Source organism: Sinocyclocheilus grahami, unplaced genomic scaffold (genome assembly GCF_001515645.1).
Source record: "Sinocyclocheilus grahami isolate Dianchi unplaced genomic scaffold, SAMN03320097.WGS_v1.1 scaffold38.1, whole genome shotgun sequence".
NCBI lineage: Eukaryota > Metazoa > Chordata > Actinopteri > Cypriniformes > Cyprinidae > Sinocyclocheilus > Sinocyclocheilus grahami.
In genome coordinates, this window is record NW_015505217.1 from 1,707,494 (window position 1) to 1,720,323 (window position 12,830).

The 12,830-nt window shown below is 35.5% G+C and overlaps 1 protein-coding gene across 1 annotated transcript in view; it reads left to right on the forward strand.

Annotated features, from left to right (window-relative positions):
* Nucleotides 1–12,830, forward strand: part of LOC107581853 (cytosolic carboxypeptidase 4-like) — a 51,826-nt gene that overhangs the window by 19,198 nt on the left and 19,798 nt on the right. The window contains exons 5-6 of the mRNA XM_016267525.1: nt 4,555–4,648; nt 12,648–12,685. Coding sequence (XP_016123011.1) covers nt 4,555–4,648; nt 12,648–12,685 — 132 coding nt within the window. The remainder of the gene's footprint in view (nt 1–4,554; nt 4,649–12,647; nt 12,686–12,830) is intronic.

Genomic DNA, 12,830 nt, shown 5'->3' on the forward strand with positions numbered 1-12,830 from the left:
CTGTCGGGTCAGGTAAAAGCCCTCAATCCCGAGGGGTCAGAGGTCGCCGTCTGAGCACAGGCACAGTCAGTGTTTAGATGTTGTGTAACTTAAGGAGCGAGAGTTTGATCCCTCGCAGGATCTCGTGTCTGTCAGCTTTCCACTCTTGTGCTTTGATGTCTGTCCTAATGAACCCCGGCAACAGGGTATGTTTTCCTTCATCTTCACGTCTCTCTTTGTCACTTAGACAAAACACGTCTAAAAACAAACTCCATCTGTTGAGAGCATAAATTAGTTCGTAAGCAGGATTTTTTGTGCTCAAGCTGTTTTTGTAAGTGCTTGTAGTCATGGTGGGCCTGCGGGATGTTGGGTTCCTCTCTGGGCGGTGGGTTTTTACAGACAGCATTTTCCACCCCACACTGACTTTTCAATAATCCATTTGCATTTACAAAGCAGAGACCACTGTCTGTTTCAAATGGTGCAATGATCTGCACTTGTTCCAGATTCATAAATAGTTGATGTACTGTATGGAAATACTGTAACATCCTAGAGTGTTTTCGTTACTCTGCTTTTTCTCATCTTAGAAGGATAGTTCACCAAAACATGAAATCATTTTCATCATTTACTCGCTGTTATGTTGTTCCAAATCTCTGACAATTTCTTTTGTGGAACACAGAAGGAGAAAATGGAATAATGTACTGGTTGCTAATTACAGTTTTTCTCAGTCGTTTTGGTGCATTTCTCAGATCAGAAATGAAATTCTCAAAACTACTTGTTCAACCTCCACATCATCTAGTCATTTGTACACATCATAAAAGCAGTTTCTCATTCTTTTGAACAAGTTGCGATTGCTTTGGTACATTCATGCAATTGATTATGTACATTTATCTGCGGTTTGCTACATTATCAGTTGCTAATGTACTGTTGCTCAAAATGTATTACTGTATATAGTTTTCTGTGCAATAGTCAACATCTACTCTTTAGTTCATCGTATAAGACATTAAATGCAAAATGGTTCATCTAGTTGTCATAAACTGTCAAGCACATTCTGTACACAATATTATTAGACTTTTTGTAAATTTGGCATGAATTGTGCAAGTGAATCTTGACTTTCACTAATGAAGAGAATGCAGATCAACCAATGACAAACCAGTTCTCTGAAATACCTCAAAGGTGCCTCTCATGAATCTTCAGTTGGAAAGCATATACTGTATAGACAGAGGACAACACAAGAGTTACAAATTCTGACAATGGACTTTCACATTTTTTTTATTTTCATCTTTGTGCCCATATTTATTTTTCCTTTTCTATATCGCAATGACATTGTAATGTGTGTGTGTGTGTGTTTTTGGTCAGACCACTAGTAAAATTGTAACTGGGAATTCTATCAAGTCTTTCAATCAATATCCCACATACAGTAATTTGTACTTTTGAAATGGATATATGGCATACATAAGCATATGGCATACTGTTCAATACAGTAACTATCATCCAAATGTTGCCATAGTTTACTTTAAGTAATACTAACAAGGTGCACTGTTATATTAACAACATGACTAAGCATTTTGACTATCTTGTTTGTGAACAATGGCTCAAGTACTTTTCATTCTGATGGCACTGATATGTTCATTGACATACTTAATTTTGAGAGATGAACTAAAGATTTTGAGTAAGTTACAGGCTTTTGCAGGTAATCCATTGTGTGGTGCCGTTTGTACGAATTGTTTTGAGAAATGCACATACTTTTTTGCAAATATTAAGGATGATTTGAGAAATGCTCCAAAGCGACTGAGAAAAACTGTAATTCACTTTCTAGCTTCATATTTTTGAGCAAACCATTGTTTTAAGTCAACATAAAGTTGCTTTTGCAACCCATTTTAATTCTCTAATGTGACAAGTGATATGATTGATAATTAACATGAAAATCTGTTAGCTTGGGTTTATTGGAAACTGATTATGGAGAAATTATCTTTGTAAGATGTGGTTGGTGGAGAAGGTTGAAAAAAGTTACTCTTTTTTATCATATATATATAATATCTGTCAGTGTTATATGCATCGATTAATCAGTTATAAAATAGATATTTAGTTGTGCATGCATGTACATTTAGATTATATTGGGCCATAATCTGATTCTTGCTTAAAGTTAATTTTCAAAAACACTAATAATTGAATAACACTTAATTAAATATTGGATAATCTTCAGTCGTTTTCAAATTTAAATCTTAATTCAATCATAGCATTTAAAACAATGGATTTTAGTTTTTAGTGTTTTATTTTTAATGTATTTAGTCAAATTACTTTAGAATTATAATATTAGCCAAATGTTATCACTCATAAAATGTAAAAAAAATATTGGCTTTTGGTATCTTCTAGAATTGTAATACTAATGATTTCTTACCGAATAAAAGTATTCATTTCTTAAAAAAACAAAAACAAAAAAAAACATTCTAAACAATGACAACTTTTCTGTATCTTATAGAATATTCATATTAATAATTAATTAATATGAATTATTTATTTGCTTGTTTACGAAATTGATTTATTTGTTTATTTACAAATTTTGTACAGTAAATCCAGGAACATGCATTAAAAAGTAAATATGATTTTGTGTTAACTTGAAACTGTTGATCTCGTGCATCACTTGGGATCATAGTTAGAATTAATCAGATTTTTAAAAAATTTGATTCTGAAAGTGATGTTGTCCCTTTGATATCCCAATTTCCCCTATTACACATATGGTTTTGATCTCCAAACCAAAGCAATCTGTTTCATCGCAGCTGCCAACAGCTCAGAAATGTTGCCTTCCCAGATCCATGTAGTGAGCAAAATACTGTCAAAGCGAGACGTTACAAATGTTCATTTTCTGAATGTCAAAGAGGAACATGATTTTCTTATTTCCCTCAGATCGTCAGATTGGTCTGAAAGCACAGAAGGCAGATGCAGTTCTGCTGGTTCTGGGTTTGCTGCGGCAGAATACAGAGAACGCACGGAGAGCCGCGGCCTGTCTTTGGGTTCTCAGAGTCTTCTGCTCCTCTGGTGAGTCGGATCTCGGATCAGTTCATTTTTGCCTTCCTAAGAACTTCCTACACACTACTCTTGATTTAAAGTACATGAGATACAGTCAAATAAGCTAAATAGTTTCTCTGACTCAAAAACAGCTAAATAAAAACTATTTCTTTTTTCTTTTCTTTTCTTAATATTATAAAAATTTTAAAGAACTTTTTCTATCTTAATATGTTGTAAAATGTAATTTATTACTGTGATGCAAAGCTGAATTTTCAGCATTATCACTCTTGAGTGTCACAACAGTTTTGCTGCTAAAAATATTTTTGTGGAAATCATGATATAATTATATATATATATATATATAATTGTTTTTCAGAATTCTTTGAATAGAAAGAAGAGCATTTATTTTGATAAGGTTTTGTGTTTATTATACGTCACATTTAATCAATTAAATGCATCCTTGCTGAATAAAAGTATTAATTTCTTAAAAAAAAACAGAAACTACTGAATGACAGTGTAACTGAATTGAAAACAGTCATAACAGTCATAAAATAGTAGCATCTAAAATAAATACCTAGCTGGTTTCATAATCCAGTTCCATACTAAAAAGAGTCTCATTCCATTTTTCATGTTTTTCGACTCTACTTTCTACTTGTGTACCTCTGTGGTTTAATATAATTCCCATAAAATAGCTGCTTTTGATGCACGGCTGTTCTCTTCTTTGTATCTGTAGTTATTTTCCCATCTTTCATAACACGTTTCCAGCTATAAAGTGTTCAGGTGAAATTGCAAACCAAGCGTTAGCACTTATTGTGCCGTTTGCTCTAGAACTCCACTATTACCGTATTTATGCACCCGCCGTATTCAAATCTAACTTAAAGAAGAATATATTGTGATTTTGCTCTGCATGGGGCAGAGGGAGGTTGGCCTCCACCTTTGATTTACTCTTTGTGTGCGATTCCACCAGTGGAAAGTGCGATAACGGGTAATCGGCCATAAAATGCAAATCGGCCTTTGCTGGTTTTTATTTCAAATGCAGTCATGTTTTTGCTGTATGCAGTGTGAGGTCTGTTTATCAGTTATGTGACAGCTATCCTGTGAATGATACCGACGCAGGAGGTTCAGCTCTCAGGTTGTAACCGTGAGAAATGCACCGTTCCGAAAAGGCATCCAAAAGTCTTTCATGCTTCATCATAAAAGTAGAAATATATCTTTTTTTTTTTTAAACACTAGACGTACAGTCTGCGTACCCTGGGACGCCGAAGAGATTCCGCCGCAGCGACCGTCAGTGTTTATGATGCCAGCTAGCCTTGTAGCAAGCACAATGTATTAATAGGAGAAATGTCATCTGGGCACATGCCTTGTTTATAAGGGTGAAGTTTGGACTTCGGTGATCTCTTAAAATTCCCCCTTGAGTCTATCCTTTGTGGAGAACGATCGCCCCTGCACAAGATTGACAGGGGGATCCAGTATACTGCGCTGTGAAATGCAATCTTTTCAGTAGTGTTGGGTTCAGCAATGTTGCAAAGACTTTTTATTGTTGTGTTAATCACATATCTGGTGTTGTAGTGACCACGGCCGACCTGCTGGGGAAGAACCGAGGGCTGGATGTGGTCTTCAAGCTTATATCTCCACACAGCACCAAGCACCTACGCACCGTCAAGTGAGTATCACATGTTGTGAGGGTGCGTCATTGGCGTATGCTGATCTCGCCTGACAGTAAGAACAGTTCTGTGTGCTGAAAGCGCTGGTCATTACATTACTCACATGCTTGCTTACATTAGTCGAAATAAAGTACGCACAACATTAGAGACTGCTCTTATTTAGATATTAAGCTGATAATAATTTATTTATTTAAGGTATTAAATATAATATACTTAAACAGACTTAAACCCTGACCCTACCACTATTTTGTTTGCGTTTTATTTTTTAGATATTTCTCCATTTTTTGATCATATAAAGTGGCCATCCATGGATTGAAGCATTTATAAAAAGACATTCAAAACAGTCTTCTTCTTCTTCTTCTTCTTCTTCTTCTTCTTCTTCTTCTTCGTCTTCTTCTTCTTCTTCTTCTTCGTCTTCTTCTTCTTCTTCTTCTTCGTCTTCTTCTTCTTCTTCTTCTTCGTCTTCTTCTTCTTCTTCTTCTTCGTCTTCTTCTTCTTCTTCTTCTTCGTCTTCTTCTTCTTCTTCTTCTTCGTCTTCTTCTTCTTCTTCTTCTTCGTCTTCTTCTTCTTCTTCTTCTTCGTCTTCTTCTTCTTCTTCTTCTTCGTCTTCTTCTTCTTCTTCTTCTTCGTCTTCTTCTTCTTCTTCTTCTTCGTCTTCTTCTTCTTCTTCTTCTTATTATTATTATTACTTATTATATTACTTTAGTTCTAATGTGGGTTTAGCATCCAAAATTAACAACAACAACAACGACAATAATAGTAACATTTATAATGTCTTTTTTTAAATGCATTAATCCATGTATGGCCACTTTATATGATCAAAATAATTTAAAATGGAGAAATATCTATTTATAAATTGACCCTACTATTTGTTTATTATTATTATTATTATTATTAATAATAATAATAATAATAATAATAATAATAATATAATAAAATGCTATAAAATATACATTCTAAACCCAACTTAGAACTAATGTAAAGAACTAATATAGTTTAATAAAATTATTGTTATTATTGTATTTCTGCTTATTATTTATTATTATACTTCTGCCTATTATTATTATAGTTTAGCCCTTCTACTACTACTACTACTAATAATAACAATGTTTTTTTTAATAATAAATATACTTTGATTTGATTGATTGAGGATTGATTTGATTGATTGTTATGCAAGATCCCATTTTAAACACCAATATCTGAGTTTGTGGTCTACTAAATGTACGTCGGACATAATTTGACTTTCAGTAATATTAAATTCTTTCAACACCAGAAAGTCAGAAGTCTGAATTTAAAGTCTCTCCAAAATGCGAGTCTCTTGTCTCGCCTGCAGGTGCAACTCCACTTACCTTGCTATAATAAAGGCCACAACATAATCCTAATGTCCAATCCCTCAAATATCTGTGCTCCAAGGCTGAGGCTTGTTTGTCAAAAATGCCAAGATTGGCCTAGTATTTCTCTTTTTGAAGATTTCAAAAATAATTTCTTGTTTCAGTGAAATTGAGTTTTAGGTTAAGATACTTCTTACATATTACATAATTTCAAAGTGTTTTTCTGTGTGTTTTCCCATGTCTTTTCCCTATAAAGGAAAGTGGATGGGTTCTTTAGAAATTAGCAGGTGACTGTGGGGGGTTGTGTATTTGTTTGCTGCGCCGCATGTGGTGTGACATATTATCAAAGCAGAAATGCTAACACAATCGTAAGATGCAGCCATCGGTGCACTGGCCTTGTATAATTAGTGTCTTATATTGTAACTCATAGATCAAATCCTGTCCTGGGAAATTTGCATGCACAGTACAACTAATTTATAGCAAGCCTGCTCATTGAAATGCTCAGAAGATGCTTGTTTACTGGGATTTGGCAACTGTGCGCTGCATAGATATGCTGATTGGCAGTAGCCTAACTTGGGTAAACAGTGCTTGACCTACAGTGACAGGAAATGAATTCCCACATGAAGAGTGCTGCACTTGTTGAGTGTGTCCTGATGCTGCACAGAGCAGCAAACCCTGTTCCAAGCTGCGTTCCGATTCATAGGGTCCCTAGCCATCACTGCTCCCTACATACTTTGTAGGGGGAATATAGCACTTTGCTTTACAAAATGTGTTTGTGTGGAAGGACCTACAACATCAGCAAACACAGAGAGCACAACATAATATACAGTACATGAATGAATGATCTGTCTGTCTGTTTTATCATTTTATTCATTTGATTTTCATTTTATTGATCTTTTATTTTATTCATTTTTTTTTCATTTGATTGATCTTCTACATCTTTTAATCTTATTATTTATCTCTGTCTGTCATTTTTTCATTTGATCATTTATTTAAAATTAAACGCTTGCTTATATGGATTAGTGAGCAGTAAATACGACATACCGTACTACAGAGCCCATAAAGTCACATTTGCAGGGAAAAAAAGAAGAAAAAAAAACTTCTGCATGTGTGAGGAACTTTAGAAATGGACAAGAAACGTTTAGTTAGTTATTTGTTTGTAATTTGTTCTATCATGCATTTAAAATTAAATACTTGCTTATATGGATTAGTGAGCAGTAAATACTGCATACTACAGAGAGCCCTATAGCATTTGCAGGAAAAACAATAGCAACAACAAAAAACTTGAGAAATTACATTTTCATGAAAACATTTATTTATTTATTTATATGGGAAGTTTTTTTGCAGACAAAGTTTTCATGTGCACACACAATCTTGGTGTAATTATTATTAAAGGAAATACTTCATTAATAAAATAGCAAATTAAGAAGTAACCAACAACAACAACAACAAAATAATATTAAAAATAGTTGCTTAGCATACATTTATTTTATTAGTTTATTAGACTTAATGGTGTTTTAGTATTTAAAAAAGTATCATTGGCATTATGCAATTATAACCATTTTATGACAAAAGCATGGGACATTGTTGTCACTTGATATCATGTTGCATGTTTTATTTGGAGAATAACAACTGGCTGAATTATTTAGCATTTCTAATTCATTATTGAGTAAAAGTGCCCATAAATCTGGTCATTGCTTACATAACGGATAAAGAAAGACTTCTGCTGATATTCGTTTTTTTTTCTTTCATTTATTTCATTTTAGTATACAAACTATAGAGGTTGTTGCAGAACTAGTAGTGTGCTGGTATGCCTGTCTGCGCTAGTACCTGAAGCACCAGGCTATCTCGCCTCATTCTCTTGTTAATTTGGTGCTCACTGCCAACAGGTTAAGTCAAGCATCAGTGTCTAATTGTCGGCCTGACCAATTAGTGGCCAGAGCTTCTCCTGCTCTTAAATTGGAACTAAAGACTAGAGCTAATCAATGCCTCTGCGAGTTCGTGCGATAACCTAAGGACCCTCTCTGGCTGCTTAACTCCAGGAGCACAGCTCTGTGAGGCAGATAAAGTCAAATTAAACTGCAATATTGAATGTAAGACTAGAACTGGATTACACCCATATCTGATACGTGTGTTTGCCGGCTTGGTGCACGTGCAGATTTTCTTCTCTAGTGCGTCCATGTCAGGATTCCCACAGGACAGGAAGTATACAGGAGAGCGAGAATTGTAATTAGATGGCGTTCTGTGGTAATCCGCTGTGTGTGTGCAGGGAGCTATCAGAAACCCGATATGGAATGGGTCCAGTTTTCCAACAGTTGTCAGGAGTAAGTACAGCGTCCTCTCTAGGCTCTCCACAGTTACCTTACGAGGCTTGTCTGATGCCAACAGCATCTGTGCAGTGTTTTATCTGCCAGATGATGATATTTGCAACCGTTTCGAGATCAGAAAGTCTTTCACTTTACTGTTTCCGATTTCCAGCAGAAGGAAATTGATCTGCCAGTCATTATAAGCTGCCTCAGTAAAGTTTGGTTAAAATAAAGAAGTTGTGATTTCTTTCCACAGGTCTAAAGTGCACAAGTGTCACCGTTAAAATGCAATTACCATTACGTATGTAATGTAATTTCAATAATTACTCATAATTATGCATGGTTAAATTAGACAAACTATATTATTATAATTAGAATACAAAAATGTCGATCTATAAATATTTTGATCATTTTCACAAAAGTTTAATGGCAACCAGAATATTTGGTTGCATGAAAACAAAACAAAGAACTGAGCCCCTGCTTTAAAATAAAAGCTTTATTCTAGCTTCATGCAATCTTTTTTTTATCCACACTTGACTTGAATGAGGGTACGTTTCATGAAAAAAGCAACAGTTTGAGCAAAAAGCTGAGAAAATCAAATTTTTGTAAAAGACTACACCTGGATCAGATTCAGAACGATGATCAAAACATAGATGAAATGGATCACTTTCATCAACACATCTAAAGCTTGCACAGTCCTATACCACTTTCTGGATCATCATTTCATTCTGTAACATTAGGCCATTTTACATTTACATTTTTCTATTTTACATATGCATCTGCTTACATACGCGATCACTATTTCTCCTTCTTCACCGTGTTTTGATCCAGACGTTCCGTACTCTTTCAGATGATACATAATAGCACCTCCTACCATATGCCAGTGAAAACAGAAAACTCCATCCATGGCAGGGAAAGAGTTAATATTAATATTAAAGGGATAGGTCACCAAAAAAATAAAAAATTGTCATCATTTACTCACCCTCCAGTTGTTCCAAACCTGTATGGGCTTCTTTCTTCTGTTGAACACAAAATAAGTCATTTTGAAGAATGTTGGTAACCAAACAGTTGACGGTAGCCATTGATTTCCATAGAATTTTCTTTCCATACTGTGAAAGTCAATGGCTACCATCAACTGTTTGGTTACCAGCATTCTTCTTTTGTGTTTGGAACAACTTGAGGGGATAACGATGACAACTGGAATAAAAGATGACAACTTTTATTATAATAAATAAATCAAGTCTCAAGTATTACTAATAATACATTAATAATAATTACAGTAATAATAAATACATTAACGCTAAATACATTATTATTGTTTTTGCTATTATTATTATAATTTGTATTACTATAATTTTATTTGTATTGTTATTCCTATTAATATTAACATTTCTTTAACTTATTTTATTAATTAAATATTTTAATTAAATACAAATTACACAATGATTGTGTGTACATGTACATGCAAAAAAAATTTTTTCTGCAAATGTCACTTTAGGCTCTCCATAACATGCAGTATTTCCTTCGCATTAATCGGTATAAGCAAGAATATCATTTTCAGCATGGCCAGAGACGACTGGGACATGTTTTTCTTTTTCTTTTTTAACCACTTCAATGATTTGACCGGCCTGGGAAAGTTGCACTTTCAGATCCAGTATCCCTCTTCGCAGAACTGTTTTGCCCATGCTGAAATCATGTAAACTCAGTATAAATGTCATAAGCCGTTCCATCTACACCTGCCATTCCTTCTAGACATCACTTCAGTATCACTTGAAAGCATATCATTCTGTAATACATACATGGGTTAAAAACGGCCTCTGTGGCCTTTACAGTAGTGTGCTGCAAAGATTTCAAATCTACATTGAGAATTTCTCTCTGTTCACTCTCTGATGAATATGAAAAAAATACTCAGTGCACAGGCAGAACAGATCAACAGATCTTCAATATTGTCAAATTTGTCTGCTGGCTTTCTGCTGACAGCTCAGCCTCATAGCTCAAATCCCCGCGGAACATCTGCGCACTGATGCTCGTAGTCCTACCGACTGATACCGCGTGCCATTTCAAAGAAGCGACAAGCCGTTAGCTTGGGGAAACAATGGCATTTGCCTGCCTCCGAAATTGCAATACGCCACTGTTTGCATTAATGTCAGCAGCGTGACTGGAAGACTCCAACAGCGGCAGAGGAGAGATATGATATGATTTCTTTATGGAGCTCCCAGTGTCCACAAACAGAGAGGCTGCGGGTAAAGCGAATTGACTATCTTGAGGACAGAATGGTGGTTTTGCGTCAGCGAGCTGCTGTCTGCTCCACCGCTGGGCTGTTTGTGCTCTCTTGCGGTTAGTGAACAGGGAGTGACATATTGTCTCTGTGATGGAGACTTAACAATGTTGCGCACTGTAGGGGTCAGGCTACATACTGCTGTAAGTCAAAGAGCTTTTCAAGATTTACCATGCCATGGTGTGACCAGAGAAACCGAGAGAGATAAAGCCTTGCTTTGAAGTCTGTCTGTCCGTCTGTATCTGTCTATCTGTCTGTCTGTCCGTTTGTCGCTCCATCTGACTATCTTTCTGTCTGTCCTATTGTTCTATAATTTTTTTTGTTCATTTGTTCTTTCTACCATTAATTCTATCGTTCTATTGTTTTTATTTATTTATTTTCTGTCGCTCATTCTGTTGTTTGCTTTGATGTTTGTTCTGTCAGTCTTTTGTCTGTCCTACCATTCTGCATGTTTTGGTTTTGTTTATCATTTGTTCTATCATTCTATTATTGATCAATCTTGCTGATAGAATCCTTCATTCTATCGTTCACTTTATATGCTGTTTGCGCTGTCTTTTGTCTGTCCTATCGTTCTATCATTCTTTTGTTTCATTCATTCATTTTTTCGTTCATTCTGTCTGTCTGTCTGTCTGTCTGTCTGTCTGTCTGTCTGGCCACTGTTTGCATTAATGTCAGCAGCGTGACTGGAAGACTCCAACAGCGGCAGAGGAGAGATATGATATGATTTCTTTATGGAGCTCCCAGTGTCCACAAACAGAGAGGCTGCGGGTAAAGCGAATTGACTATCTTGAGGACAGAATGGTGGTTTTGCGTCAGCGAGCTGCTGTCTGCTCCACCGCTGGGCTGTTTGTGCTCTCTTGCGGTTAGTGAACAGGGAGTGACATATTGTCTCTGTGATGGAGACTTAACAATGTTGCGCACTGTAGGGGTCAGGCTACATACTGCTCTAAGTCAAAGAGCTTTTCAAGATTTACCATGCCATGGTGTGACCAGAGAAACCGAGAGAGATAAAGCCTTGCTTTGAAGTCCGTCTGTCCGTCTGTATCTGTCTATCTGTCTGTCTGTCCGTTTGTCGCTCCATCTGACTATCTTTCTATTTTTTTTGTTCATTTGTTCTTTCTACCATTAATTCTATCGTTCTATTGTTTTATTTATTTATTTTCTGTCGCTCATTCTGTTGTTTGCTTTGATGTTTGTTCTGTCAGTCTTTTGTCTGTCCTACCATTCTGCATGTTTTGGTTTTGTTTATCATTTGTTCTATCATTCTATTATTTATCAATCTTGCTGATAGAATCCTTCATTCTATCGTTCACTTTATATGCTGTTTGCGCTGTCTTTTGTCTGTCCTATCGTTCTATCATTCTTTTGTTTCATTCATTCATTTTTTCGTTCATTCTGTCTGTCTGTCTGTCTGTTGTTGTTTCATTGGTTCTGTCTATTGTTACATCTGTTGTTTGTTCATGCATTCTTTCCTATATATCTATCTGTCTGTCATTCAGTAATTCATTACATCTGTCTACCATATTTGACCCTGGACCACAAAACCAGTCATAAGGGTCAATTTTTTTAAACTGGCTTTTCCATCTCAGAAGTTCAAAAACTTAGCTTGCTCTCTGCCCATATTTCAAGGCATTGGATTTTGTCAACCCGACAGACTGGTGGTGATATTTATTGGCAGATTGTTGCAAAGCCATTCATAATTATTCTACATTCACCCTGCACGTATTGGGTAGAGGAATATGGAGACTGCTGAATCAGCAACCCTGTCACTGCAAAATAAATGCTCATGATCACAATGACAGGAATTGTTATACAATGTATATATATATATATATATATATATATATATATATATATATATATATATATATATATATATATATATATTTTTTTCCTCTATATATATATATATATATAAGCGACAGCCTCTCCACCCAATGCTAAATGCAGCTGGGTGTGTGCTCGTGTTACTTAGCTTTATGCGTGTTCGGAGAGGGATAGAATGGGGTGCGCATGATGCTGTAGAAATGAAATGCCTCATATACATATTTTAATGTCAGATGTGTTTTCTGTTGTTTCACAGGGCGGCCGTCGACGCTTTTGCTGCAATGTTATGCTCAAGTAAGTTTCTTTTGCTTTAGCTTTTGTGAACAAACAGTACTGGGGCAACACAATCATGTTTCTCCCAGAGTGCTTTGCTCCATAGCTCTAGATATAGATATAAATATAGATAGATATATTGACTTAAACTTAAACATATATATAT